General features: G+C 39.9%; 1 protein-coding gene across 1 annotated transcript in view; it reads right to left on the reverse strand.

Annotated features, from left to right (window-relative positions):
• Window positions 1–4,195: 4,195 nt before the first annotated feature.
• Window positions 4,196–27,013, reverse strand: part of mtnr1bb (melatonin receptor 1Bb) — a 45,816-nt gene continuing 22,998 nt past the window's right edge. Inside the window, exons 2-4 of the mRNA XM_055226444.1 lie at window positions 6,797–6,915; window positions 5,897–6,241; window positions 4,196–4,855 (exon numbers count right to left, since the gene is read on the reverse strand). Coding sequence (XP_055082419.1) covers window positions 4,433–4,855; window positions 5,897–6,241; window positions 6,797–6,915 — 887 coding nt within the window. The 3' untranslated portion in view covers window positions 4,196–4,432. The remainder of the gene's footprint in view (window positions 4,856–5,896; window positions 6,242–6,796; window positions 6,916–27,013) is intronic.

A 27,013-nucleotide genomic window follows, 5' to 3' on the forward strand; every position in this document is an offset into this window, starting at 1 on the left:
CTTGATTCAGCTGTTGTAAATTCTACATGGAAACATGTGATGCTTTTAACGGGCATTTTATCTCTGCATGTTTTGGATGATAATCATGATCCTCCTGATCTTGTTTATGTTGAATCTGAACCTCTGGCAGAAAACAGTCACATTTTCTCTTTGAGACCTTTCACATGGAGGTCTTAAGTGCACTCTGCTCTATAGGCCCAAACAAGTCCAGCTGATGACCGTGATCCAAAACTTCTATTATCAGCTGCCCCATATTTAATTCAACCTCTATTACACATTTTTAATTTATCATTTCAAATGGCAGTTATATCAGAATTATGGAAAACAGCACATGTTTGATCTTTACATAAAAGTGGGACAACAAAAAATGTAAATAATTTCTGGCCAATGTCTAATTGCAAAAGTTTTTGAAAAGTTAGTTGCAAATCAAGTTATAATTAATTTAAATAAATGCTCCATTTTGAAGTCATATCAATTGGGTTTCAGTAACGGCCATAGTACTGTCACTGCAAGGAAAGTTTTTATTGACCTGTTCACAGTTCTTGATGACAAACAAGACTGTGTAGTTCTGTTTATTGATTTAACTAAGGTTTTTGATTCACTGACAATGAATAAATGACAAATGATCTCTCAAACAGAACCCAGGCAGTAGAAGCCCACTACTTTTTACTATATACATTAATTCCATTGTTTGTAATTAAAGAGACCGAAATATTTAATACAAGATCACATGACTGTATAAATCTAAGGACTAGCTGTACCAGAACTATGATGGGAAAAAAGGAGTTTTTCTTCATAAAAATGGAATATAACGAGCAAAATTGGATAGTTTGGTGCCAGAGATTTTTTATACTCACACTTGCACCTGTTTTGAATATTTTAAATGGATTTATGTACTTATTTGTTTTTTTTTGTTTACATTGTTTCTGTATTTGAACTGAGTGCCCATGAAAAGTGCTCTCTTGACCACTTTTAAACAACTTTTACATCATGTATAATGATTTTGTATAAACCTATTGTTACCACTAAAAACTATTTATTTTGACTTCACATCTGGTGACACAGATGGCTATAAAATGGTATTTATTATATATATTCTACATGTTTGTACCTTTCTGTATTGGAGAGTGTGCTTTACTATGTCCACCTCTATATTCACATAAACAGTGGGGAGTTGTAATTATTAGTCTGTTCATGTGTGTTTCTCGTGTGTTGTTTTTTATGGAGAAGAGCTGCAGATGGTCATATGTTTTATATCATTATATCCCTGTGAACAGTCTGCCCTGTTAGTTGTTTTTATCAAGAATAAATAAAAGAGACAAGTAATTAGGATAACAGGCTACAAGGATTTAGCTGTAATGAGCTGAAACTCCATTGGGATATGTGTTGACTGTCCCAAATGCTAATGCTGTGAGTTGTGCTGTGTCAAAACTGTGTCAAACTGTTCAGTTATAGGTGGCAGTGACATGGTAAATGAGTCAAGAAAAGGAGGATGTTGCTTTTCTACATAGTCATCATATCCTGCAGCTGGCCTATACTTATCAAAAAAGAAAGAAATAAATTAACAACATTTATTTCTGAATGGAATAGTCTTTAATGTAAATAAATAAATATGGCACTTCTTGACACTGCCGTATACTCTGTAAGGCTGCACATTTGAAAGAAACATTAAGGTGTACACAGGGCATGTTCTGCTTTCTTTTGTCCATGTCTTTGGTTTGATTTGTTTCATACACAAGTCACAAGTGCATCTAAAGCTCTTTCTTATATATATATATATATATATATATATATATATATATATATATATATATATATATATATATATATATATATATATATATATATATATATATATATATATATATATATATATATATATATATATATATATATATATATATATATATATATATATATATATATATATATATATATATAAAGTCTTTAATTTGTGTTCATCTAAATAATTAACCTCAACCCTGACATGATTTCTTCTTTCACTTTTCTAATCAAACTTAGTGATTTTACATTTTAGATGCACTTGGTACACTTGATCTTACTTTAACAGTAAAATCAAAAGTTGTTGTTCAGATGAAGTGAAAGAGATGGGGTCCATCAGCAGATGGATTTGTTTTCCCAGAGCTCAAAATGTTGCAATATATTTTGAGGTCCTAAAAATAATAATTTAAATAATAATAATTGCTTTTTATTTATTGCCATTTAGCCTATACTGTATTTGTGACAGAAAACTGTTCCCACTCTTTACCTCCCAAACACAACTTTAGTTTTGTCATAAAGAAAGGTGAAATAAATGACAACAACTTGTTCTTTATCCAAATACAATACATACACATTTTACAGTCTTAACCTATTTTGTGGCACTAAAATTTATTTTGTGTGTATAGTGCCTATTTCAGAGCTTGTTGTGAAAAATACTGAAATTTCACCCTGAAAACCAAGTTTACTGCCCAATCAAAATGAATTGTTGGGTCTTTTCAATATCAAAACACACAGTGTACATTACCAATCAAAAGGTAGGACATTAAAAACAACACTAACACTAATATACAAAATATACTCCATAAGTGTATTTTCATTCTCCCTTAAATGTTTAGAATAAAGTGTATTGAACCATTATAACACTATACAGTTAATGTAGGCACCCTGAGATGGGAGTACAGATATGAGCTTCAGTTCAGAGGCAATGACATATAAATTCAAACTTCTCCGGCTTAATGCCTGTAACACAGTGTGACACATCAGAAGTGAGCTTTGGTGTGTGACTGCACAGTATGACTACATACTCCTTTAAACAAAGGAGAAAATGATGTAGGATGCAATAACAAGTACTGTTGTGTTATTTCCTCATTTGCTTCATCCTCAATTAGATGCATCCTGGAGTGTCAGATTTCATGTGTTCACTGAAAAGTATTTCAATTAGCACTACCTTGGCAATTGCTACATTAACACACAATGAGCTGCCTATGTTTTGCCACCCACTCTCCATTTACATTTCATAATGAATGCCTTTAGAGTGTATTGGCCTGGAACAACCAATGCACTACAGTGTATATTTAAATCTTTACTTATTAATACATTAATACAATTGCTCTTACATTGATACTGTAGTCTGATGCAACCTACATCACATGTCACCAATCAGAGAAACTGAATTGACTGTGTTTGTGTTTGAACGGCAGCACCCCCTGAAATCCTAACTTACTAAGTTTAGAGCACAGTGCAGAGAGCAGACGAGGCGGAGCAGCAGTAGCTGCAGTTTGAGGCTCACTGTATAAAGTCGCTGTCATGACGCCTAGCCCACTTAGACGTAAATGACATACTCCAGATTATCTCCCTGGGCTAATGTAGCGTTCAGGTGAGGCGTGTCAGGGATTTGAGGCTTCTGAAGTTACCAAAGAGTGCTTCACTCACCAGTGTTTCCCAAACTGTATCATTGAGTATACAGCGGTTAAAGGATATCACATTTTCATGTTAACATAACAGTGGTTTTAAAACAAATGTTTGAAACTACAATGCATGGCAGAGTTTAAATATGACATGAAAATATTTATACAACAGAGTAAAGTGGCTCTGACTCTGCACTAACATAACTGCTCACCCTTAGCTATGCTTTTGTTTACTGCACTGGTAAAAACCAAAGGCCAAGAATATGTGGGAAAATGGCACATTATTTTTAGGCATAATTGTCTCTGCTCTTTCAATGTGTGACTTTGCATAGGCTATATGTGCAGAACCATGTGCAAAAATGGGTTATAGTCTTCTGCTATGTCTATTTGAAAGTTTAGGCTACAAGAAGAGCTCTGTACTCCTGAGTAGGCCACAGGTATACAAGGGGTACTTCCCTTGTAGATATAAGGAAAACTCCCACACACTGACACTCTATTTTTTATGTCATTACAACGTGTTGGTCGACTGACCTTCATCAAGTATAAGCCTATATCAGGTATATGCCTGATGAAGATCGACTGAAATGTTACAAGTAAGGATATAAAGAGTGAGATAGTGTGCAGGAGCTTTCTTTTCTACATCTACATCAGTTTGTTTCATTCCAGTTTTAGTCCATTCTGTCTATCTAGCAAATCAGTGTACAAACTCTTACCTTAAAATTGTATCAAATAATTACAAAGAAAGGGACTTACAAAAAGATTGCATACATCTTGAGACCTGAATCAGAGCACTAGCAAACCCTTTTTGAACCTATAACTCATTAAAACAGATGACAATGATGTGTTTCTCTGTTTAAAGTACATATTTCCTGCTTAAAATATTCTAAGCTTATATTAAATTCCCATTATCACTAACTAAAATCTGCACCATGCATTTTAGTTTCATACTCCTTTTATAATCTTCATGTCGCACAACTATTAAGTGATGCATAAAACATGAACACAATGTAAAGCACACATCTTTAGTCTTTGTTTGTGCGTTCCCGTAGAGACTCGTTGTTGTTTAGTGCTGGTTGGGGCGACTGCTTACTCTTCATACTCCTCCCATCTGTAGCGGCTCGGGACGTCTCGGTCACAAAGAGGCGTGTCACCCAAACCGAGGTGACAATGCGCTTATACTCGTTGCGGAAATTTCTGTTCAGTAAGCCATAGATAATTGCATTGAGACAGCTGTTGAAGTAGGCCATGAAGTAGCTGACCACAAAGAGCCACTCTGGGATCCGTGGGACCACTCGGACCGGGTCTATGGCCACAGCTAAACCGATGAGGTTCAGAGGAGCCCAACAGATGGCGAACAACACAAAGACCACGAACATGGTCAGGAAGTTCCTCATGTCACTAGGCCTAAGGCGAGGGCTCTCCTCTGTCTTCACCTTTCGCCTCACCTGGACCACAACAGACAAGACAATTAAAACACAAAGTCATCAAACACAGCCAAGCCTTTTTACACACGAGATGACTTTAAAAGGGAAAATGCCTTCTGGCTTTAGTAAGCTATAGTGGCTCAAAATTCATTATTATTTATTTATATTATAAATGTTCTGACTGTGTTCTGAGCAATATCAACTGACAAGATGTGTTTGTAAAAGTGAGCATACATGCTGATTCTATACAGCTGAAACTCTTGGGAAACTTTTGATGATAAAGGATGATGTGAGAGGGTGGTAACATTTGACTTGTATTTGCATTTGGTCTGGTCATGTTTTTATTCATTTTATGAATACAGTGCATTCCAAATCGTTACAGAAAATTACACAGTGTTCCTTATTATGAGAGACAAAAAGCCCAAATGTTATATGTCAAATGGTGATTTGTGTCGTTTAATGGGGCAGTGGCTTTTGTCATGTATTCTGGCATTTAAATGTTCCACTGACTTTTGTAAGCTCCCCAATTAAAGGTCAGAATAGCAGGAAACCCATTTGTGTTTTACTGACCCAGTTTGTGTAAGAACCAAGAGCTCCGTTATAGGTAGTTCTAATAAAGAGGCCAGCGTGAGAATATAATAGACATATTAATGTTCTCAACAGTTTCAGCTATTCAAAGCTGTGATTATAATGCCCACAAGTTAAGATGAGCATGTCTGAAACTGTGACAACTTTCAGTAAATTTTAAAGGTGACTTTAAAGTGATACTATGCACATTTTCAGGTGAATGATCTGAATGGTCTTTCTAACCTATTCCAATATTTGACTTGCTGTTGTGGCCAATAATTGATATTTACAGCTGGGCAATTCCCCAAATGTCTCGCCCTGCTCTATACGCTCATATGAAGGCCAATCTGACATACACTGAAAGAAAGAACCTGCTATATAGAACTGACTGGAGAAATAGTAATATTAATACAACTGTGTTATATGTAGTGAAAGAATAGAAGAGGATGCAGAGGATTAGCTTAATTAGTGACTGCTGAAATTGAATAACTTTACCTGAATTACTAGCACCCAGATACGTAGATAACAAAATGTAACCACACCAATGGGCACCAGGAAGTGGACCACCACCACAGCCACAGTGTAGGAGCTGCTTACATTCTGGGCAAAAGTACAAGAATACACCCTGGGGTCGTATTTCAAAGACCCCACAAAGAAGTTAGGGACTATGGCGGCTACGGTGAGCAGCCAGATTAAGGCCACAAACAGCAGTGTGTTGCGGTAGCTGTACAGGCGGCTGTAGGAGAAGGAGTGACAAATGTAGCAATATCTGTTCACCGCGATTCCAGTGATGTTAAAGATGGAGCCAATGACACTCAGCCCCATAAGGAAACCACTGACCTGCAAACAGCATAAACAAGAAGGGACAATCTGTCAATCTGTTACTGGATAATACTGCTCTTGGCATGTAATAAATAATGTGATATTCTTTTAAAAACATGGAATAATAGTGGAAAGAGAGATAAAACAAAACAAAATGGAGTAATAGAAGCATCTTTCTATATCAGACATTAAATATATGTATCAGTAGGCCTGTGGATAATTACTATATCGACTTATCATTCAAGATATGTTTCTCAGACCTGTTACAACGATAACAACAAGAACTATGTATAAGGTTATTTTACTCATTTAAAAACTTGAAATAGGGTCAGGGAGGTAGACAGAGATTGCCACTAATTGCTCCTGCTAACGAGAGCAGTTTAAACACTGACTATGGAGGTTCTGCTGATGCTAAAACATTAATAATGACACAGAACTGAGGAAAGAACGCAGAACTTATAAGTACACCCAGAGGAAACACACGCAGGTACGCGGAGAACATGCAAACTCCAGAAAAGCCCCAGAATCAAACCCAGGGACTTCTTGCTGTAAGGTGGTAAACCTACGTCTTACCATGCACTGGGTGTTCCCTAGCGCCCAGCCGTCATGGAAGAGAGCGTAGAGGACCAAGGGGTACGGATAGAAGGCCACCACCAGGTCAGCGAATGCCAAACTCACCACAAATACATTACCTATAAAAGAAAACAGAGACTTACTCATTAAATACATTACAGAGGCATAATCATTAGAGCCACAGAGGAGGGAGGGGCTGAGCCGGATAAATAAGTGAATGAAACCCAGTGTATGCACCGACACGCACTCACTACTGCAGCTGCCAGCCACTTAATCCTCTCATTCCAGAGCACTGAATTTGAGATATTTAAATTAGAAAGTACATTACAACTTTGCAAAGAGTTATGGTCCATTGGCCTTTACATTTCTTCTATGTAAAAATGATTGAAAGTGACTGACATGTTCTCCAATAGATGCTTGTTAAAGAATGTGATGAAAATATGTCTGAGAAGTACTGTATTTGCTGCATGTGACTATGTAGTATGTTGGTTCCACTTGACTTTCAGTTCAGGTTTGTGTTGTCATGATACAAAAACAACTCTTAAAGAACGGTCCAAGTATATTGTATATACTTTTAGTGTTTATTAGTATTTTTCTTTTGATAAGCCCAGTTCAGCTAGGTTCAACTTTGATAGTTATCAATGTGGGTACTTTGTGGATGCACTTGCTTCATATTTTCAATATGACAGGTAATCTAAAGTAACATTTGTAATCAAGTAATATACTGTCTATGAAAAGAATACATTATCTTGTCTCCATGGGCCTATATAATCCTAATATAAAGAAAAACACATCTAACTTGTATGGTCAATCAGCTCCTTGTCTCTTGCAATGTTCACACAATATGATATTACACATATATATCTAAAATTCACTTTATTGCAGATTTTTTGTATTGCTACATCTCCATTAAGACAAGCAGGTGGTGGCATTCTACCAGGGAAGCTACATAGTGCACTATTTTACATGACTGCATTGAAAAATTCCTTCAAACTCCCCCAGCGTTAACAACACAAACTCTAGAAGAATCAAATCTTCCTAAAAGTGTCACCATGACTGTGACATGGGGCTAGTGACCTGAAACTGTCAATACCTGATGTCCTGCCATGGCCTCTCTCTCCTGGGATGTAGCTTGGTCTGAAGAACGTTGTGCTCCACTTATCTCACATCATTAAACTGTCACAGGACATAAGGCTTTCCTGTAATCATAATCAATGAGCGTCCGACAGGGCCACTGCTATTAAGGTAACGCACGATATGATTCTCTGTATAGCGTGATTCATACACAAACTATTTCAGAGCGCTTTACAGAATAAGAAAGGCATTCAAATCACAATACAACATTAATAATCATCATAAAATGAACCTTAAAATGGAAGAGCTCAAAATAAAAACCTTCTGAGGTTCTTTCTCAAATTAGGAAGATTGTGCATAAAACTGAAACGCTGATGATCCCCAAGTTTAGTCCTGACTCTGGGCACCAGCAGGAGGCTGGTCCCTGGAGTCCTCAGAGTGTGAGATGGTTCATATGGCACTAACATGTGGGAGATGTTCTTTGGTGCTGGTCCATGGAGAGACTTGTTCACAAACAGAGCTGTTTTAAAGTCTATTCTCGGAGCCACAGGAGCCAGTGTAGAGACCTCAGCACAGTACTAGTTCTTGCTGGTTCTAGTCATGACCTGAGCAGCAGTGTTCTGGATGTACTGCAACTGTCTTAACATTCGTTTGGAGAGGCCAGTGAGCAGGCCGTTACAGTAGTCTAACCTACTGGAGACAAATGCATGGATATGTTATTCTGCCACACTGTATCATCTATTGCACTTTTGCTCTTTTCTTCAGGATCAACAAATTTATTAAAGTACAAACTGCTCTAAAATAAACTAAACTAAACTAACTTAATAGTGAAAGTGATTAGAGTGTCAAAACACAATGAAATCTTATGTGCATAGATTCAACTTGATATGATATCTGAATAAAGCAGCAAAGCAAAAAAAAAACAACAACAACAAAAAAAAAAAAACATAACCAAATCCACTTTTCTTTTCTCTCTTTTTTTATTTAACTTTCACCATCTTTCAGATGTGTATAAAAGTGATTGGGGTTGGGGTCATTTATAGCTCATCAAATCAAATATCTAATAAACTAATCCATCCAAAGTAATTTTTCCTGACATGTTTCATCTGTTATGTCTAATTAAATTATTTGCAAAAGTGTATTAACTGACGCAAGAAGTGAAATATTCCTCAGTTGTGTAATGCAATGTGGTATCTGTCCTGCATCACCAGATCCATGTGCTCCTTGCTGTCCCTCTTTAAGGGTCAAGGTATACAGGTGACAAAGGTCACAGGCTCACACTGAGAGGTATGCATGCAACATATGGGAATTGTTAAGTCTGCGGACCTAACTCCTGAAAAAAACAAGATTTGACAAGGGGCCATTCTACAGACTATAAATATAGGTGAACTTCTTTGTTCGAGGTCTTTCTCACATTGGCTGAGAGAATACCAGACTCTGTCTGTAATTGGCATATACTCTGTAATTGTAATAAATGGCATTACACTATCAAAGCTCTTTTTTTAATACATCCCACTCCAGATCATTGGGCTACTACTGAAGGTGAGCTGCTGTATGCAATTTAACCACAGTAATCTTACACTGAAGGATATAGTAAGTAAAAGTACCACTGTGGGCCGGCCCTAGCTTTCAGGGGCCCCTAAGTTGAATTTGTCTTTGGGCCCCTACAGCAGATGCCTCCTGGCTCAGCTATTGGTGATTCACATTTCACGACATGACTCTGCTCTCATCACTTTTACCAGTTGGATTTGTATTTATGTGACCAACATCAGACTGAAAATATCCAAAATGTTACAACTACCACAGTCACGAGAACAACAGACAAACATATACAGGGGGTCAAGATTTGTGAAATTCTAGGCAAGTTTCTGGTGGATTTTAATGTGTTCCAGTTGGCGACAGTGGTTACATTATAAGCATTACATTACAGCTCCAAAACAAATGTACGCAGCAGATATTTTGCTACTATAGATACAGAGGGGCCAAAAAGTATTTAGTCAGCCAGAAATTTTGCAAGTTCTCCCACTTAAAAAGATGAGAAAGGCCTGTAATTCTCATCATAGGTTCACTTCAATTATGAGAGACAGAATGAGAAAAAAAAAAATCCAGAAAATCACACATGATTTTTAAAGAATTTATTTACAAATTATGGTCAGTAACAAAAGTTCATCTGAATACTTTGTCATATAGCCTTTGTTGGCAATAACAGAGGTCAAACATTTTCTGTAAGTCTCCACAAGGTTTTCACACACTGTTGCTGGTAGTTTGGCCCATTCCTCTACAGATTTCCTCTAGAGCAGTGATGTTTTGGGGCTGTTGCTGGGCAACACGGACTTTCAACTCCCTATAAAGATTTTCTATGGGGTTGAGATGAAGAGATTGGCTAGGCCACTCTAGGACCTTGCAATGCTTCTTACGAAGCCACTCCTTCGTTGCCCAGGTGGTGTGTTTGGGATCATTGTCATGGTGAAAGCCACATTTCATCTTCAATGTCCTTGCTGATGGAAGGAGGTTTTCACTCAAAATCTCACGATACATCTCCATTCATTCTTTCCTTTACACAGATCAGTCATCCTGGTTCCTTTGCAGAAAAACAGTTCCAAAGCATGATGTTTCCACCCCCATGCTTCACAGTAGGTATGGTGTTCTTTGGATGGAACTCAGTATTCTTTCTTCTCCAAACACGATAAGTTGAGTTTTTACCAAAAAGTTCTATTTTGGTTTCATCTGACCATATGACATTCTCCTAATTCTCTTCTGGATCAACCAAATGTTCTCTAGCAAACTTCAGACGGGCCTGGACATGTCCTGTCTTAAGCAGGGGGACACGTCTGGCACTGCAGGAATTGAGTCCCTGGCAGCGTAGTGTGTCCCTTTGTTACTTTGGTCCCAGCTCTCTTCACTAATTCCCCCCATGCGGTTCTGGGATTTTTGCTCACCGTTCTTGTGGTCATTTTGACCCCACAGGGTGAGATCTTGCGTGGAACCCCAGATCGAGGGAGATTATCAGTGCTCTTGTATGTCTTCCATTTTCTAATAATTGCTCCCACAGTTGATTTCTTCACACCAAGCTGCTTACCTACTGCAGATTCAGTCTTCCCAGCCTGGTGCAGGTGTACAGATTTGTTTCTGGTGTCTTTTGACAGCTCTTTGGTCTTGGCCATAGTGGAGTTTGGAGTCTGAGTGTTTCAGGTTGTGGACAGGTGTCTTTTATACTGATAAGTTTAAACAGGTGTCATTAATACAGGTAACGAGTGGAGGACAGAAGAGCTTCTTAAAGAAGACGTTACGGGACTGTGAGAGCCATAAATCTTGCTTGTTTGTAGGTGACCAAATATTTATTTTTTACCAAGGAATTTACCAATTAATTCATTAAAAATCCTACAATGTGATTTCCTGGATTCTTTCCCCCCATTCTGTCTCTCATAGTTGAAGTGAATCTATGATGAAAATTACAGGTCTTTCTCATCTTTTTAAGTGGGAGAACTTGCACAATTGGTGGCTGACTAAATACTTTTTTGTCCCACTGTATAAAACAAATGTAACCATTTGAGAGGAATATTTAAGCTGCTGTAAACACACCAGCCCTCTTTCCAACAAAACTTGATATATTATATTATTTTCAGTATAAATGTATGGGCTCTTGGGGGCCCACTGCTGGCCTCGGGGCCCGAAGCAGCTGCTTTGCCTGCTTATAAGCTGAGCTGGCCCTGGCTCTAGGCACTGTTGTTATTCTGTTTGACACAGTAGTCAGCTGGTCCCGGATTGACTCCATGCATAAACAATTTATATAAAGAGGAAATTGCCTTGATGTGAAAATTGTTGCACTTTGGTAAAACTATCAATTTGAGCAAAAATGATAACAGACAGAGGCATGGCTCAGATTGATTTGCATGTGGAACAAAACACGCTGTTTGGTATGTAGATAACATATACTTTAACTTTACTTGAAAAAACAACAACAAAAAAACTAACCCTTTCCATTGCAGGGTCATACTTTAGTTTTAAATTATCAGGCCAAAAAGTCAAATTAAATGTGCCAAGGGTGCCGTGTTAATCTCTGTAGGAAGTGATTATTTTCTTTACTCCAAATCCTCATTTTTAGAAGCAAAAAGCTGAAACCTTCCATGGAAATACATTATTTTACAACAGATCATATAATTTCAATTCAGTCACCTCTTTAAATGAACTTTTTGAGAAGAAAAGATCCTTTTACCTCTGGCCTCCACGTTGACTGACTTAATGTACAATGTAGCCGCCTCGTTTTTAAGTTTTAATTGATTTACTGAAAATGAAGGATACAAAATTAATTCCGACGTTATTCACCTATTGTCTCATTCTCAGCTGACTTGTCTTGCTGAGTTTCTGATAGCTATGCCAATTTCCTTTTCAATTTACACGGATCAAAGTATGTCTTGTGGAAAAATAATCAGAACCTTTTTTTTAAAATTTAGGTTCTGATTATTTTTGTGTGTGCGTGTGTCTGATTTAAAATTATTTCACCAATCATCACCAAAGCAATAACATGCTCCCTTATTTGCTGTAATTAAGTTCACATTCAGCTGCCCTTAGCAATGACATCCAATAATGAAATAATATTGTCCTAAACTATGAATGTAGCAGTATGTGAGTATGTGATGTACTGCTGCAGAGACTGGGCCTGGGATTCATCACTCAATGGACTCTTACTCCAGCACAATCTATATTATCTGATAAACATAGTTGATACTTTACTACGATACATTTTATAGTGGATACTTTTTACTTTTACCTCACTATACTTGAGAGCAGGTACCTGTACTTTCTACTCCACCACATTTTTTAACAGGACTGACAAGTAAAAGTATTTTTCATTTTTGTTGGAGAAAGGCTGTGAGGTTTATCTTTAACACGTTCAAAAAAAAACAAAAAAACATCTTACTTTACTTTTTATTCTTTAAATACATTTTTAACACATACTTTAATATTTTTATTTAAGTACATTCTTTCATATGATACTTTTACTTTTTGCTCCGGTATCTGTACTTTTATTTAAATAAGAAATTGAGTACTTCTTCCACTGTATAAAGGATTAATAGGGACAGCAGAAAGCAGAGGTGATAAAGTGAATTAGCTGGAGATTTGGGAATGAATTGTGAATGTGCCTTTTTCATACAAATATGCAGTCTATTTGTTTTGATGGAGCACTTTGGGTCAAATATTTGGCCTTTTTAGTGGACCACTCGATGCACAGGACATTAGTCGACCAAGAATTTCTTTGGTTGATGCCAACCCTAGACACTGCGGGCAGGAGAGAGAGGCTGTTCTGCTGCCGAGGTTAAGGAGAAGACAGCCAGGCAGCTAGCTAACTAAACAAGAGCAGAGAGTTTGAAGAAGTCATCCATTTATAGTGTGCAAACAGAAAGTTGTGCTGCATGAAGTACATAACACATCTTTTATCTATCATCTTGTTTCTCAAGTTAACACTGCTGAGTTTTCGAGCACTTGTCAGCGGGCCATGTTAAATTGTTAAAGGGATGGATCTTTTTTGTTATTCAGTGTCTCAAACAAAAATTCTGGACATGGTTGTGAAGCCCAGCAGATGGCCGTATGATTAATGATGACATCTACAAGAGAAATCCTCCTTCTGATGCAGCAGTGCATGACTCCTCTGGCAGGGCATCCAGGGCAGTGCTTTGGCATTAGAACAGGAAATGGAGAAGTAGAAAGACTCTGGACTTGTGAACTGCAGACTTCCGAAGCCACGATCCTGTTAGCAAAGTACATTATCAGACCGGCTGCAACCGTTTTAATGTGGGATTTACGACACAGGTGCAGTGCAACACACCTGAGAGGAGGACGCCATCTGCCTAGTACCATGTGTGTTATACCACAGGCCACATTTAAAAATCTGCCATTGACACTTAGGATCAAGTGAAATGAGCTCATTTCAACGTTTATATCCTGAGCTAAAAAAAACTTGGTTAACTGCAGTAAAAAGTATCTAAACTGAGAACATCTATTCATATTTAAGGCCATGTTTGAATTGACAGCTTCCGTGATCAATCATATTAAATATGTAAATGATTGTGCTTCAAGACATGATCATTTTAAGAAATGTACTTTCTGTAGGAGGGAAGAATTGGCATGATCCATTTAAATTTGTTTTTTATAATGTTTGAATGAGGGCAAATATTTCTAGTTCAAACCAGAATCAGAATCAGAAGACTTTTATTGCCATAGTCTGTGAACACAGTTCACAAACTAGGAACTTGCTTTGGTGAAAAAGTGCAACATAAACACACTGAATAAATACAAATACAAATACAAATAAGGGCATGCACAAAGTTAAAAAGATATGCTTAAAAAATCTAATGAAATACTTAAAGGGAGAAAATATATACAACAGCAGCATCAAAACAACAGTGCAAACATGGCTTATTAAAGTGACCGGTGTTATTAAGTGTCCAGTTTAGTGCAGATATTATAAAGTGTTCATGAGACAAACAGCAGAGGGGAAGAAACTGTTCTTATGGCCAGAGGTTCTGGTCCCAATGGACCGTAGCCTCCTGCCAGAGGGAAGTGGCTCAAATAGTCCATGTCCAGGGTGAGAAGTGTCAGCTGCTATACGGCCTGCTCCCCCCGAGTCCTGGAGACGTACAGGTCCTGTATAGATGGAAGGCTGCAGCCAATCACCTTCTCAGCAGAGCGCACAATGCGCTGCAGTCTCTTTCTGTCCCTGGCAGTGGCCCCAGCGAACCACACAGTGATGGAGGAGGTGAGGATGGACTCAATGATGGAAGTGTAAAACTGCACCATCATCTGGACTGGCAGCTTGAGTTTCCTCAGCTGCTGCAGGTGGAACATCCTCTGCTGGGCTTTCTTGATGAGGGAGCTGATGGTCGGCTCCCACTTGAGATCCTGGGTGATGCAGGTGCCCAGGAAGCGGAAAGAGTCCACAGTGGTGATGGGGGAGTCCGTCAGGGTGAGGGGAGGCAGGGGGGCTGTGACTTTCCTGAAGTCCACGATCATCTCCACTGTCTTCTGGGCGTTAGGTTGTTGCTGCTGCACCAGGACACCAGCCGGTCCACCTCCCTCCTGTAGGCAGACTCATCGCCGTCCGAGATGAGTCAGATGAGGTAGGTGTCATCCGCAAACTTAACCAGTTTGACGTAGCTGGAGGTTCAGCAGGTGGTGTACAGGGAGAAGAGCAGGGGAGAAAGTACACAGCCCTGTGGAGACCCTGTGCTGATAGTCCGAGTGTCCAAGACATTCTTCCCCAGCTGCACGCGCTGTCTCCTGTCCGTTAGGAAGTCAGTGATCCACCTGCAGGTGGAGTCAGGAAAATGCTTGAGTTGTTGCATTAAAACAAACCTCCTATGGAATGCCAATATCAATATGAAGTCAGTCACTGCATTACTGCAAATTCAATTGTAAAAAGCCTTTAACCTTAAACAAACACAGTATTCTCTTACACTTGTTGTGCACATGAGATTTGCAAGTGTTATGGGCCTAAATGCCATGAATAAACTTAACATTTGAATTAGACTAGACTACAATCCACTAAAAAGTTACTCACATTCTTAACTATACTGAATGTGAACACAAAACAGATGTCTAATCTTTTTAAAAGACTAAATCTTGAGTCACTGAAAGAAACTGACACAAAAGCATGCACGATATATACTCTAGTACATTCAATTAAAAATCCTCCTCCCTGCTTCCTTGTCAAATGAAAAAACACATTTACTAACCAAATCCAAAAAAAAAAAAAAAACAATGGTACTCAAATGCTTGCTCACATCTTTTGCCCATAACAGTTGAACCTTTAGATATATGAAGAAAAAAGATGTAAAAAAAATAAAATAAATAAACAAGTTCAAACCAAGAAAATTCCAACAGTTGGGCTGAGGATAAGACTGCATATCCTAAGAAAACACAGATGACAGAACAGCATAAGTCTATCATTTTCCCTCAGCCCAATTAGCCATCCTGTCAGTGTGTGCACACGCATCACAGCTCTCTGCTCCTGGGGCGTCCTGCCTCACTCCACTGCCCCGCGCCAACTGTCCTGCCATGTCCGCCTCACCCACCCAAGGGACAATATCTTTACAAGGACCTCTGTAATGGTCTCCAATCAGGCAAGCGTAAATCCATAGATGATACATGAGAGCATAACCTAGATCATTTTTTCTGTATTTAAGGCAGTCTTCATGTTCAGAAAATCGGTTTGTTAAGTCTCATTTCACTTCCAGGGTTAAATTCCATTTTGGATTAATTTATCCTTGAGCAAAACAACACTTATTATAAAGGTAACTGCAGCAGTTGTAGTCCCTTTGGTCATCATTAGTGTAGACCTAGTAAGTCGGCTTAACAAGCAATTTATAAGACATTCTTTAAATAGAATTGTGAAGAATATGTTACTTCTGTCCCCTTCTGGTTGAAACATTCAAAATGTAATTTTAATGATTTCCTGGCAGATTCTTGTGACACTTTTGGGCAGCAAACCATCAAGTGATTTAGATAATTTAGTGAATTATGAGTCTGGTGCATTATACCAGATGCCCTGATGATCTCCTGAATAATCTTCAGATCCAATGTTATCATGATTATATCAATCATTGGCCCACTCATTTGAAATAAATTGTAATATTTACAAAATTGTAAATTTTGAACAAATAAAACATGCTTCAAATTGAATCAAAAGGATTATGTAACCGTCAAGAAACCATCTGCCAATGGCCATCTGCAAATCTAATTGCCACACTCCAAACTCATTTTGTGCACACTTGAGTAGAGGCATGAATGTTTCTATACAATCAGCCACACTGTGCACTACAGGTGACATCATGAATAATGTGGGCTTTGTCATGCAAGAGTTAAGCAGCCCAACTCTCCAATGAGCGAGCAGAGCAGGCCTTCTGCACAAACACTTGGAGCTCCGCACTCTTTACATTACTATGGCATCAGGAAACCAACCCCACACAGCCACGGAAAATCAAACCAAATTCAACCCGTACACATTTCTATACTGTTCACTCATTGTACCAGCCCCAAACCTGGATCAGTCAAGAGAAGCATGAGGAATAAACAAAACATGTCAAAACTAAATGGATAAAGAAGAAAAATGTTCCACTTTTTACGCCCATCCAAGTTACTAGCTGTCTCAAAACTGTCAACTGTACTGCTTCCCAAGCCTTGAGAAACTGTAGGAGTTGTGCCTAATCCTGGCTCAGGGGTGGACTGAAAAATCCCTACAGTGTTTGCAAGAGTGCCATGACTGTACAGATGGGGATATTTTTAAAGACTCCTGCAATAACCTGGATGAAATGATGGATGTCATTTGCTCTTAGGGACTTCAAAACTGACTTAAAGATGGACAACACTTTAATATACCTTTAAGGGAGGTAGAAAAGACTCTGAAGGGGTCAAAAGTAAATAATATCTGTCGCCATTTGCTCAGAATGTGTGCAAAAACAATTTAGCCCAATTTTTCATCTTCAACAAATCTTTAGAGGAACAGCACGTTCCACAAATCTAGAAAGAAGCAGTGTTTCTCCCCATTCTCAAATCCATCTGCCTCAAACTACAAATGATTTTAGGCCAGTGGCCTTCACTTCAGTGGCAATGAAATGTTTTGAGAAAATAATGAGGTCAGAAATCTTGAGGAAAAGAGTTTTCTCATAGATGTCACAGAGGGGTGGAAGATGCCAGTTACTTTGTCACACACAATTTCTTATAATCTTTTAATACCATATAGCCACATATTTTAGCAAACCGTCTTTTAGATAATTTTAACTTTGATTATGGTTTAGTTGGTTGGATTTTAAACTTTTTGAAGAAACTCAAAACAAAAAGTAAGGGTGAATGGACTTCTTGGAGTCTCTGCACTTTCACAGATCCATCACAAGGGTGCATCCTTTCTCCCCTTCTTTTTTATCGTATACACTATTGAGTGTCAAAGCATGTAGAGTAACAGGTCAATCATTAAATATGCTAACGACTGTTATTGTTAGTCTTCTTCAAAATTATGCAAATAATCATTGTCCTATTTTAAGTGATTTTGTCCGATGGTGTGTGAATGTGTCCAAAACCAAAGACGATCGATCTTGATCATCACACTCCTGAGGTGACACACATCCAAGGAGAAACCGTAAAGTGGGTGGAGTCATCTAAATACCCTGGGACAATTATAGACTCACACTGATCTTTAATGAGAATGTGCAGCTGTGGTAAAGAAGGGTCACAAGAGATTGTACTTTCTGAGAAAACTGTTCTTTTTTACATTGATAAGATCATAATGATAATGATAATTTTCTATCAAGAGTTTACTGAATCTGTTTTAGCATTTTCTTTGGTCTTATGGTTTGGCAGTGTCTCTCTCAAAAACAAAAATCTGTTTCCCAGATTGTTAAATGGTCCAGCAAGATAATTGGAGCGCTGCACCCTGAGTCCCTATACTCCAGGCAGCTTCAACGCTTAGCCACGGCCATTTTAAACGATGTGTCGCAACCTGAATCTTTCAGCTGCTTCCATCTGGACAAAGATGCAAAATTAAGCGCTTTAAAAACAGCTTTGTTCCAGCAGCTGTTTGTTTGCTAATTAAGCTTTAAACTACACCTTAATTGTTTTATCTGTGACACTCTTTTTATTGACATGTTTTTAGTCATGGGCTCTTTTTATTGTTTTATGGTGTTTTGATCAGCGCTGTGTGGCACGTTCATATTTTCCTATTGATATGATGTCTGTATTTGTTATTTGTGTGACATCTGTTTATGTATGGAAGCCAACTCCAGCTGCTAACCAATTCTGTCTGCAGGTATAAAGAAAGTTACCTGAACCTGGGCCTTTATAAAAGATTTGCTTCAGACAGGAACAGCATCTGGCTTAAAAAATGACTCCACCCTGGAACAAGGAAAGAATAAAACTTCTATATAGTCTTGTCCTAGAGATTAGTGTCTTTGTTCTATTTCTGCAGCGGTACAGCTGACAGACACAAAATATATAATTTATTTGAGTTACAAGTGGAATTACATAGATTATGAGATCCATTAAGACTATAAAGACATTTCATAAATGTCATTTTAGGAGACATTATTTCCCCCATCACACTTTTTAGTTTTATAATGAGGAGCTCAATCAACAAAACCTTCAACTTTGGCAGCTGTTTTATGTCAAACTTAAGTTATGCATTTACCTTGTTTTGCTGTGTGCCTGTGTATAAAGAAGTGGACAAAGGGAGTGTGATGTCATCCACAGCATTCGGCTCCAGTCAAATGAAGCTCATCGAGGCTGGAGCAGTTATAGCGGACAATTTGGAGCCAAGTTTCATATTTGGAATTCCGATTGTGAGTACCATAGCAACCAAAGAGCCAATCCAGAGCGAGGCTGTTGAAGGTAATGCTTCTTCCCGGCCCCAGCGCTGATTTAGCATGGAGCAGGTGTTTAGCAATGCTGTCAATCAAACCTGATGCTAACACTAGCAGGAACAACTTCTGGGAATGAAGGTACCTGATTTGTCTGTGTTTAATGTTCATATGTTGATTTATGGACAACATAGTGACATAAAAACACCTGGATCATGGGGAGGGGCTAACTATGTCCATTTATATATGTACAGTCTATGGTCCATTCTCACACTCAACAGCTCCACTGACTTTATTTTAGATATATACGTATATTTATCTGTCCTGCTGTGGGGATGTGCTGCTCATTTCATTGCCGTGTATTACAGTGCCTTGGAGAAAATTGTTTAAGACGGTGATGATCAACAATCTTACTCAGTGTTAAAAAAGCTGGTTAAATTAAAGACAATGAGCATTTATGCATTGCACAGTAAACAATCTGTTGAACTGTCTCAAAAACAGATGTAAACGTTATACTGTGCAATGGGAAGTCGGGATGCTACGTCCGTCTGATAGTTAGATTACAATGGCACTAAAGGGCTAATATCCACTGCCTGCCTGTCTATATATATATATATATATATATATATATATATATATATATATATATATATATATATATATATAGGCAAGGCAAGTTTATTTGTATAGCACAATTCGTACACAAGGTAATTCAAAGTGCTTTACAGAATAAGAAAGACATTAAAATCACACAAATCAAAACATAAAAAATCACAAATAATCATCATAAAATTAACATTAAAGGGCAGAATAAAAACCTTTCAGTCGTATGCATAGCTAAACAGAACCGTTTTGAGCCTGGATTTAAACATTGTCAAAGTAAAGGCCTGTCTCACATCTTCAGGAAGACTGTTCCAAGTTTTAGCTGCATAAAACTTAAACACTGATTCCCCATGTTTAGTCCTGACTCTGTTAACCAGCAGGAGGCCGGTCCCTGAAGTCCTCAAATTGCGAGATGGTTCATATGGCACTAACATGTCGGAGATATAGTTTGGACCTAGGCCATGGAGAGACTTATACACAAGCAGAGCTGCTTTAAAGTCTATTCTTTGAGCTACAGGAAGCCAGTGCAGACACATGAGCACAGAACTTATGTGCTCATACTTCCTGGTTCTAGTCAGGACCCAAGCAGCAGTGTTCTGGATGTACTGCAGCTGTGTTAAGGCTCGTTTGGAGAGGCCAGTGAGCAGGCCGTTACAGTAGTCTAACCTACTGGAGACAAATGCATGGATAAGTCTCTCTAAGTCTGGCTTTGACAGTATACCTTTGATTTTTGCAATGTGTTTTAGGTGGTAAAAAGCTTCAGATGTTATTGATTTGATGTGGCTGTTAAAGTTCAAGTCTGAGTCCATTTTTACCCCTAGATTTGTAGACTGATTTGAAGGTTTTAGAGAGAGAGACTGGAGGTGACTGCTGACACTTTCTCTATGTTTTTGTGGGCCAAAGATGATGACTTCAGTCTTGTCTGAGTTTAGCAGAAGAAAGTTGTATTGCATCCACACACTGATCTGTTGGATGCAGTGGCAGAGTGAATCCACTGGTCCATATTCACCTGCTGCTAGTGAGACACAGATCTGAGTGTCATCTGCATAGTTGTGGTAAGACACATTATTGCCGCGTATTAACTGGCCTAACGGCAGCATGTAGAGATTGAACAGCAGGGGTCCCAGGATTGACACCTGGGGCACTCCACAGGTCAGGGACATTTTATCTGATATACATTTTCCAATTTCAACAAAGTACTCCCTGTTTTCTAAATAGGACTTGAACCAGTTTAGTGCCGTACCAGAGATGCCCACCCAGTCCCCTAGTCTTTGTAAGAGGATCCCATGATCCACAGTGTCAAAGGCAGCACTCAGATTTAATAGGATCAAGACTGAGACTTTGCCTGCATCAGTGTTCAGGCAGATGTCATTTGTCACCTTGATAAGAGCAGTCTCAGTGCTGTGGTGGGGTCTAAAACCTGATTGGAAGACATCAAAGGAGTTGTTCATTTCGAGGAAGTTAATAAGCTGTTGGTAAACAACTTTTTCGAGGACTTTGCCTAAAAACGGCAGATTTGAGATCGGTCGATAATTGTTCAGTATTGTGGCATCAAGACTGCTCTTCTTTAGGAGAGGCTTGATAACCGCAGTTTTCAAAGCGCTTGGGAATGTTCCAGATTGAAGTGACATATTAACTATGTGAGTGAGTGGTGATAGCAAACTGTTGAGCACAGACTTTAGAAATTTTGTGGGTAACACATCGAGGCAGCATGTAGATGAACTCAGACTGGTGACAATCTCTTGGACAGTTTTGTCAGTTACAGGTGCAAAGTGAGTCAGCTCTAAGTGTCTAAGTGGGTGCAGGGTTGTTGTTTGCGTTGTGGAATTTATGGCATTTTTAATGCCCTGAACCTTGTCATTAAAGAATACTGCAAACTCATTGCACTTAGATGTGGAAATTAGTTCTAACAGCAGTGGAGCTGGGGGGGGTTTGTTAATCTGTTTACCGTTGCAAACAGGACATGAGAATTGTTATTACAACTTCCAATAATGTCAGAAAAATACCTTTGCCTGGTTCTACATAAACTGTGGTTGTACATGTGCATCTTTTCTCTGTAAATTTGATAATGAGCCTGGAGCTTTGACTTGCGCCATTCCCGCTCTGCCCTCCGGCACTCCCTTTTCTGTGCCCTGACCGAGTCATCATTCCTCCATGGCACTTTCTGCTTATCTTTAACCATTTTAACCGTCATCGTAGCAATGGTGTCCAGAACACTTGAAGTTACAGAGTTCAACAAATCATCAACATCAGAACATAAGGCATTTTCAAAGTGTATCATTTCCATGAACAGTGCACCTGTTTTATCATTTATGTGTCTCCTTCGAACAACTGCAGGACCAGCCACTGGTTTGGGAATAACAGACAGGTCAAAGAAGACACAGAATCAGATCAGACAGAGCAACATCCACCACATTGACATTTGAAATATTTACTCCTTTTGTAATGAGCAGGTCCAGAGTGTGTCCTCTGTTGTGGGTGGGCTCGCTGACATGCTGAGTCAGACCAAAGGTTTCAAGGACAGAACTGAGCTCTTTAGCGTTTCTGTTAAACACATTATCCACATGTACATTAAAATCACCAGTAATGACTAAACCATCAAAGTATGTGCATACGACTGAAAGCATCTTAGTAAAATCATCAATAAAACTCAGACAGTGCTGGGGAGGTTTGTATATGACTAAGTAGAGTATGGAGGGGGATTGTTTTAGCTCCATTTTGAATGAAACATACTCAAAAGATGAAAACACTCCAAATGACTGTGAGTAAATAAAGTATCTCTAAAAAATGCACACACACCTCCACCCTTTTTGTTTACTCGTGTTTCAGATTCAAATTTGAAGTTGGGTGGAGTTGATTCCACTAGAATTGCATTACCTGTCTTTTTGTCGAGCCATGTTTCTGTTAAAAACATAAAGTCAAGACTAAAAGAAGAAATAAAATCATTAATTACAAAGGACTTGTTACATAAAGATCTGAAATTGAGCACAGCAAGTTTCAGATTAGTTTCAGTTGGACTGGATGTTATCATGTTACAGGGAATGTGAACTAAATGTCTCTGATTGGACAGTCTAAGTGTCCTTCTGTGGTGTAACTGTAGATATAGCTCCATCACAGGGCCTCAGCATGATATTATCTTTATCATGACTGTATATGTGTCCTGAGACAGCAGAGGCCCTGTGTGTCCTAACTCTTGTTGATAACAGCTCTGGGGGAAGGCAGGGAAGGGCGAGGAGGGGGGAGTTTGGGTGAGGGACCAGGTGAGAGAGCAGGGGGGAGTTTGGGTGAGGGTGAGGGATCAGGTGAGGGCTGAGGAGGCAGAGCAGGGGGAAGTTTGGGTGAAAAACGAGGGGGGATAGGTGGGTACGGGGAAGAGTTCAGCATAGTTGATGCCAGAACTCTCGATCGCTCTATATTAGGTGTGAGGGGAGCCATCTTAATTCCTGATCTGATGAGACTTTCTAGATGGTCGGGAAGGGCCATAGGTGAAGGTGGGGAGGAAAAGGAGAGTGAGGAGTCCCTAGAGGGAGTAGATGTAGCAAAGGGGACCCAGGGCTGGTCTGTGGGCAGGGGAGGTGATGTGGGTGCTGCTGCGACTGAAACCTCTGCTGGGGCTGTCATTGACAGGTTCAAGGCCCTGTGGGCCCATGTGGGCCCTGAGGGAAGTGACGCTGGAGATGCATCCTTGGTAAATTTGTTCATCTTCCTTCTGTCTATAGTAGGAAGAGGTCCACTGATGAAAGTCTTAACCTCCACTTTATCAAGCTCCTCAAATAATTCAGTGAAATGTTTTTTCAAGATTTCAGTCTCATTCATTCTAGTGTCAACTGCACCCACGTGCACAATCAGCTGTTTAGCTCCTTGGTATGTTGACAAAACTTTTGGGAGGAATTTTGTAATCTCAGAGACAGTGTGACTGGGGTACGAGCAAGTTTGGATTCCTCTGTGAGTCACATCTCTGATAGCACCGTCTCCTAGCAGTAGCGTATTTCTGACCTTGACGTTTGGCACAGACCGCCTGTCTGCCGCCGCTCTTTTGCCAACTGAATTGCTCTTGTTTTGCGACAAAAATCCATTTTCTGTTTGTATATTAACATCAACATCAGTCTGTGACAGTGGTAAAAATCTGTTTGTAAGCTGTATTTTGGGTGATGTAACTATATGGCCTCTTATCACTTGTTGCTTTGGCTTGAAATTCTTGTCTTTACAAAGTTTTGGAAAAGACACCGTATCACTCAGGTTTAAGTTGAAAGTAGCAGTTTTTTCACTCTCTTCTCTGAAAGTAACTGTAGGCTACTTACCACTGGAGGTCACAGGAAGCGCTCGGTGAAGTCCCTTTTCAGATTCTAAAACAAATATCCGTGCTTGTAGCTCAATAATTTGTTGTTGATAGTTCCGACAGCGTTCGCAGAAAGAATTTCTTTTGTTTCTTCCCGCGGACATGTTGGTGGCTCGTCAAAAATTGTGTTAAAAAATGTGAAAATGGTTTAAAAATCTTGGTTTACATAAGAGAAAACCATAACTAAACAAATCTCCCAGCAATGGAAGAGGTAAAATGATTAAAAAAGCAAAGTAAGGAGGCAAAAACTCGGGGTTGGGAGGAGTTCAGGGAGGCCATGGAGGAGGACTATCGGACGGCCTCAAAGAAATTCTGGTAAACCGTCAGACGCCTCAGGAGGGGGAAGCAGTGCTTCACCAACACTGTTTACAGTGCGGGTGGAGAGCTGCTGACCTCGACTGGGGATGTTGTCGGGCGGTGGAAGGAATACTTTGAGGATCTCCTCAATCCCCCCGTCATGTCTTCCAAGGAGGAAGCAGAGACTGGGGACCCGGAGGCGGACTCGTCCATCACCCTGGCTGAAGCCACTGAGGTGGCAAGGCTCCGGGGGTGGACGAGATCCGTCCCGAGTACCTCAAGTCTCTGGATGTTGTGGGATTGTCTTGGCTGACACGTCTCTGCAACATCGCGTGGCGGTCGGGGACAGTACCATTGGAGTGGCAGACCGGGGTGGTGATCCCTCTGTATAAGAAGAGGGACCGGAGGGTGTGTTCCAATTACAGGGGAATCACACTCCTCAGCCTTCCCGGTAAGGTCTACTCCAGGGTACTGGAGAAGAGAATCCGACTGATAGTCGAACCTCGGATTCAGGAGGAACAGTCTGGTTTTCATCCTGGTTGCGGAACACTGGACCAGCCTTATACTCTCCATCGGGTCCTCAAGGGATCATGGGAGTATGCCCAACCTGTGGATTTGGAGAAGGCATTGGTCATATAGTCCCTATATGACCGGAGCAGGAGCTGTGTTCGCATTGCTGGCAGTCAGTCAGACTTGTTCCCGGTGCATGTTGGACTCCACCAGGGCTGCCCTTTGTCACCGGTTCTGTTCATTATATTTATGGGCAGAATTTCTAGGCACAGCCAGGGGCCGGAGGGGGTCTGGTTCGGGAACCACAGGATTTCATCTCTGCTGTTTGCAGATGATGTTGTCCTGATGGCTTCATCGAGCCAGGACCTGCAGCAGGCACTGGGGCGGTTTGCAGCCGAGTATGAAGTGGCTGGGATGAGAATCAGCTCCTCTAAATCTGAGGCCATGGTTCTCGACCGGAAAAAGTTTTTTTGCCCTCTCTGGGTGAGTGGTGAGTCTCTGCCCCAAGTGGAGGAGTTCAAGTATCTCGGGGTCTTGTTCACGAGTGAGGGAAGGATGGAGCGGGAGATTGACAGGCGGATCGGTGCAGCGTCTGCAGTGATGCGGTCGCTGTATCGGTCCGTTGTGGTGAAGAAGGAGCTGGCGAAGCTCTCGATTTACCGGTCAATCTACGTTCCTACCCTCACCTATGGTCATGAGCTCTGGGTAATGACCGAAGGGACAAGATCGCGGATACAAGCGGCTGAAATGGGCTTCCTCCGCAGAGTGGCCGGGCGCACCCTTAGGGATAGGGTGAGAAGCTCAGTCACACGGGAGTAGCTCGGAGTAGAGCCACTGCTCCTACACGTTGAGAGGAGCCAGCTGAGGTGGCTCGGGCATCTGCTCAGGATGCCTCCTGGACGCCTCCCTAGGGAGGTGTTCTGGGCATGTCGCACCGGGAGGAGGCCCCGGGGAAGACCCAGGACACGCTGGAGGGACTATGTCTCTCGACTGGCCTGGGAACGCCTTGGGATCCCACCGGAGGAGCTGGAGGACGTGTCCTATATGTATGTATGTATATATATATATATATATATATATATATATATATATATATATATATTTTTTTTTTTTTTTTTTTTTTTTTTCATAATAGTTTTATGAACACAGCTGGGCAATGAACTTAAATAAGTCATTCTTTAAAAAAATAAAATAAAATTCTGCTTTTGCTTGCCAGATGAGGGATCAACTCGCTGAAAATCCTCATTTCATCAATGACAGCACTTAAACTCTAGCTACAAGTCAGTGACCATTTTCTAAATAAATGTCACTATGTGTGTGAGAAATACAAAGCAACTGGCTCCATAATCACCTGACAGAAGCCCTGAAGAACTTATGCAATTGCAACCACATTATTTAAAACAGTATAATGTGTGAATCTTCAGTAACACTGACCTTCTTGTTCAATGCCAAGAAGATGTTGAATAAATGTGAATAAAGGTTTAATATGAAAAGACTTGTCTAACAGCTTACGTGCAAGGACTCATAACAGGAGTTATATGACTTTTAGTTTACCCATATTACACAGGTAAAATATCTTGCAGGAAATGTCCTTTCCTGTGATTGTGTAAAAACGTTACTTTAGCTCCCTTTGGGGCTAAAGTAACGTCACACAGTGTCAGATTCTCTTTAAAAATCAAAGTGCATATGTGCATTTAAGAAAGTGATTAAAATAAGTGAGGGATTGTGAAGTAACAGAGGGCAGAGTAATTCACAAGTTTAAAAGCAGACACAGTGTTGTATCGATCATTCAAGTTTCAAGGACTTGAGTTTGGAGTTTAAATCACAGCCACAGAGAAGCAGGCCTTTGTGCAAAAGAGACCACCTCAGAAGTATCTGCGACAACGAGATCATATCAACACTACACACACACACAAGTTGGGTTCCCATGCTTTTGAGAACCTTACATTCAATACCTGAAGATTCATTCTACCCATAATTATTACTTGCCAAACTTTAACCCCCCCCCCCACACACACACACACCCACCCCTACACACAGACACTCACA

This window comes from Periophthalmus magnuspinnatus, chromosome 14 (assembly GCF_009829125.3).
Source record: "Periophthalmus magnuspinnatus isolate fPerMag1 chromosome 14, fPerMag1.2.pri, whole genome shotgun sequence".
NCBI lineage: Eukaryota > Metazoa > Chordata > Actinopteri > Gobiiformes > Gobiidae > Periophthalmus > Periophthalmus magnuspinnatus.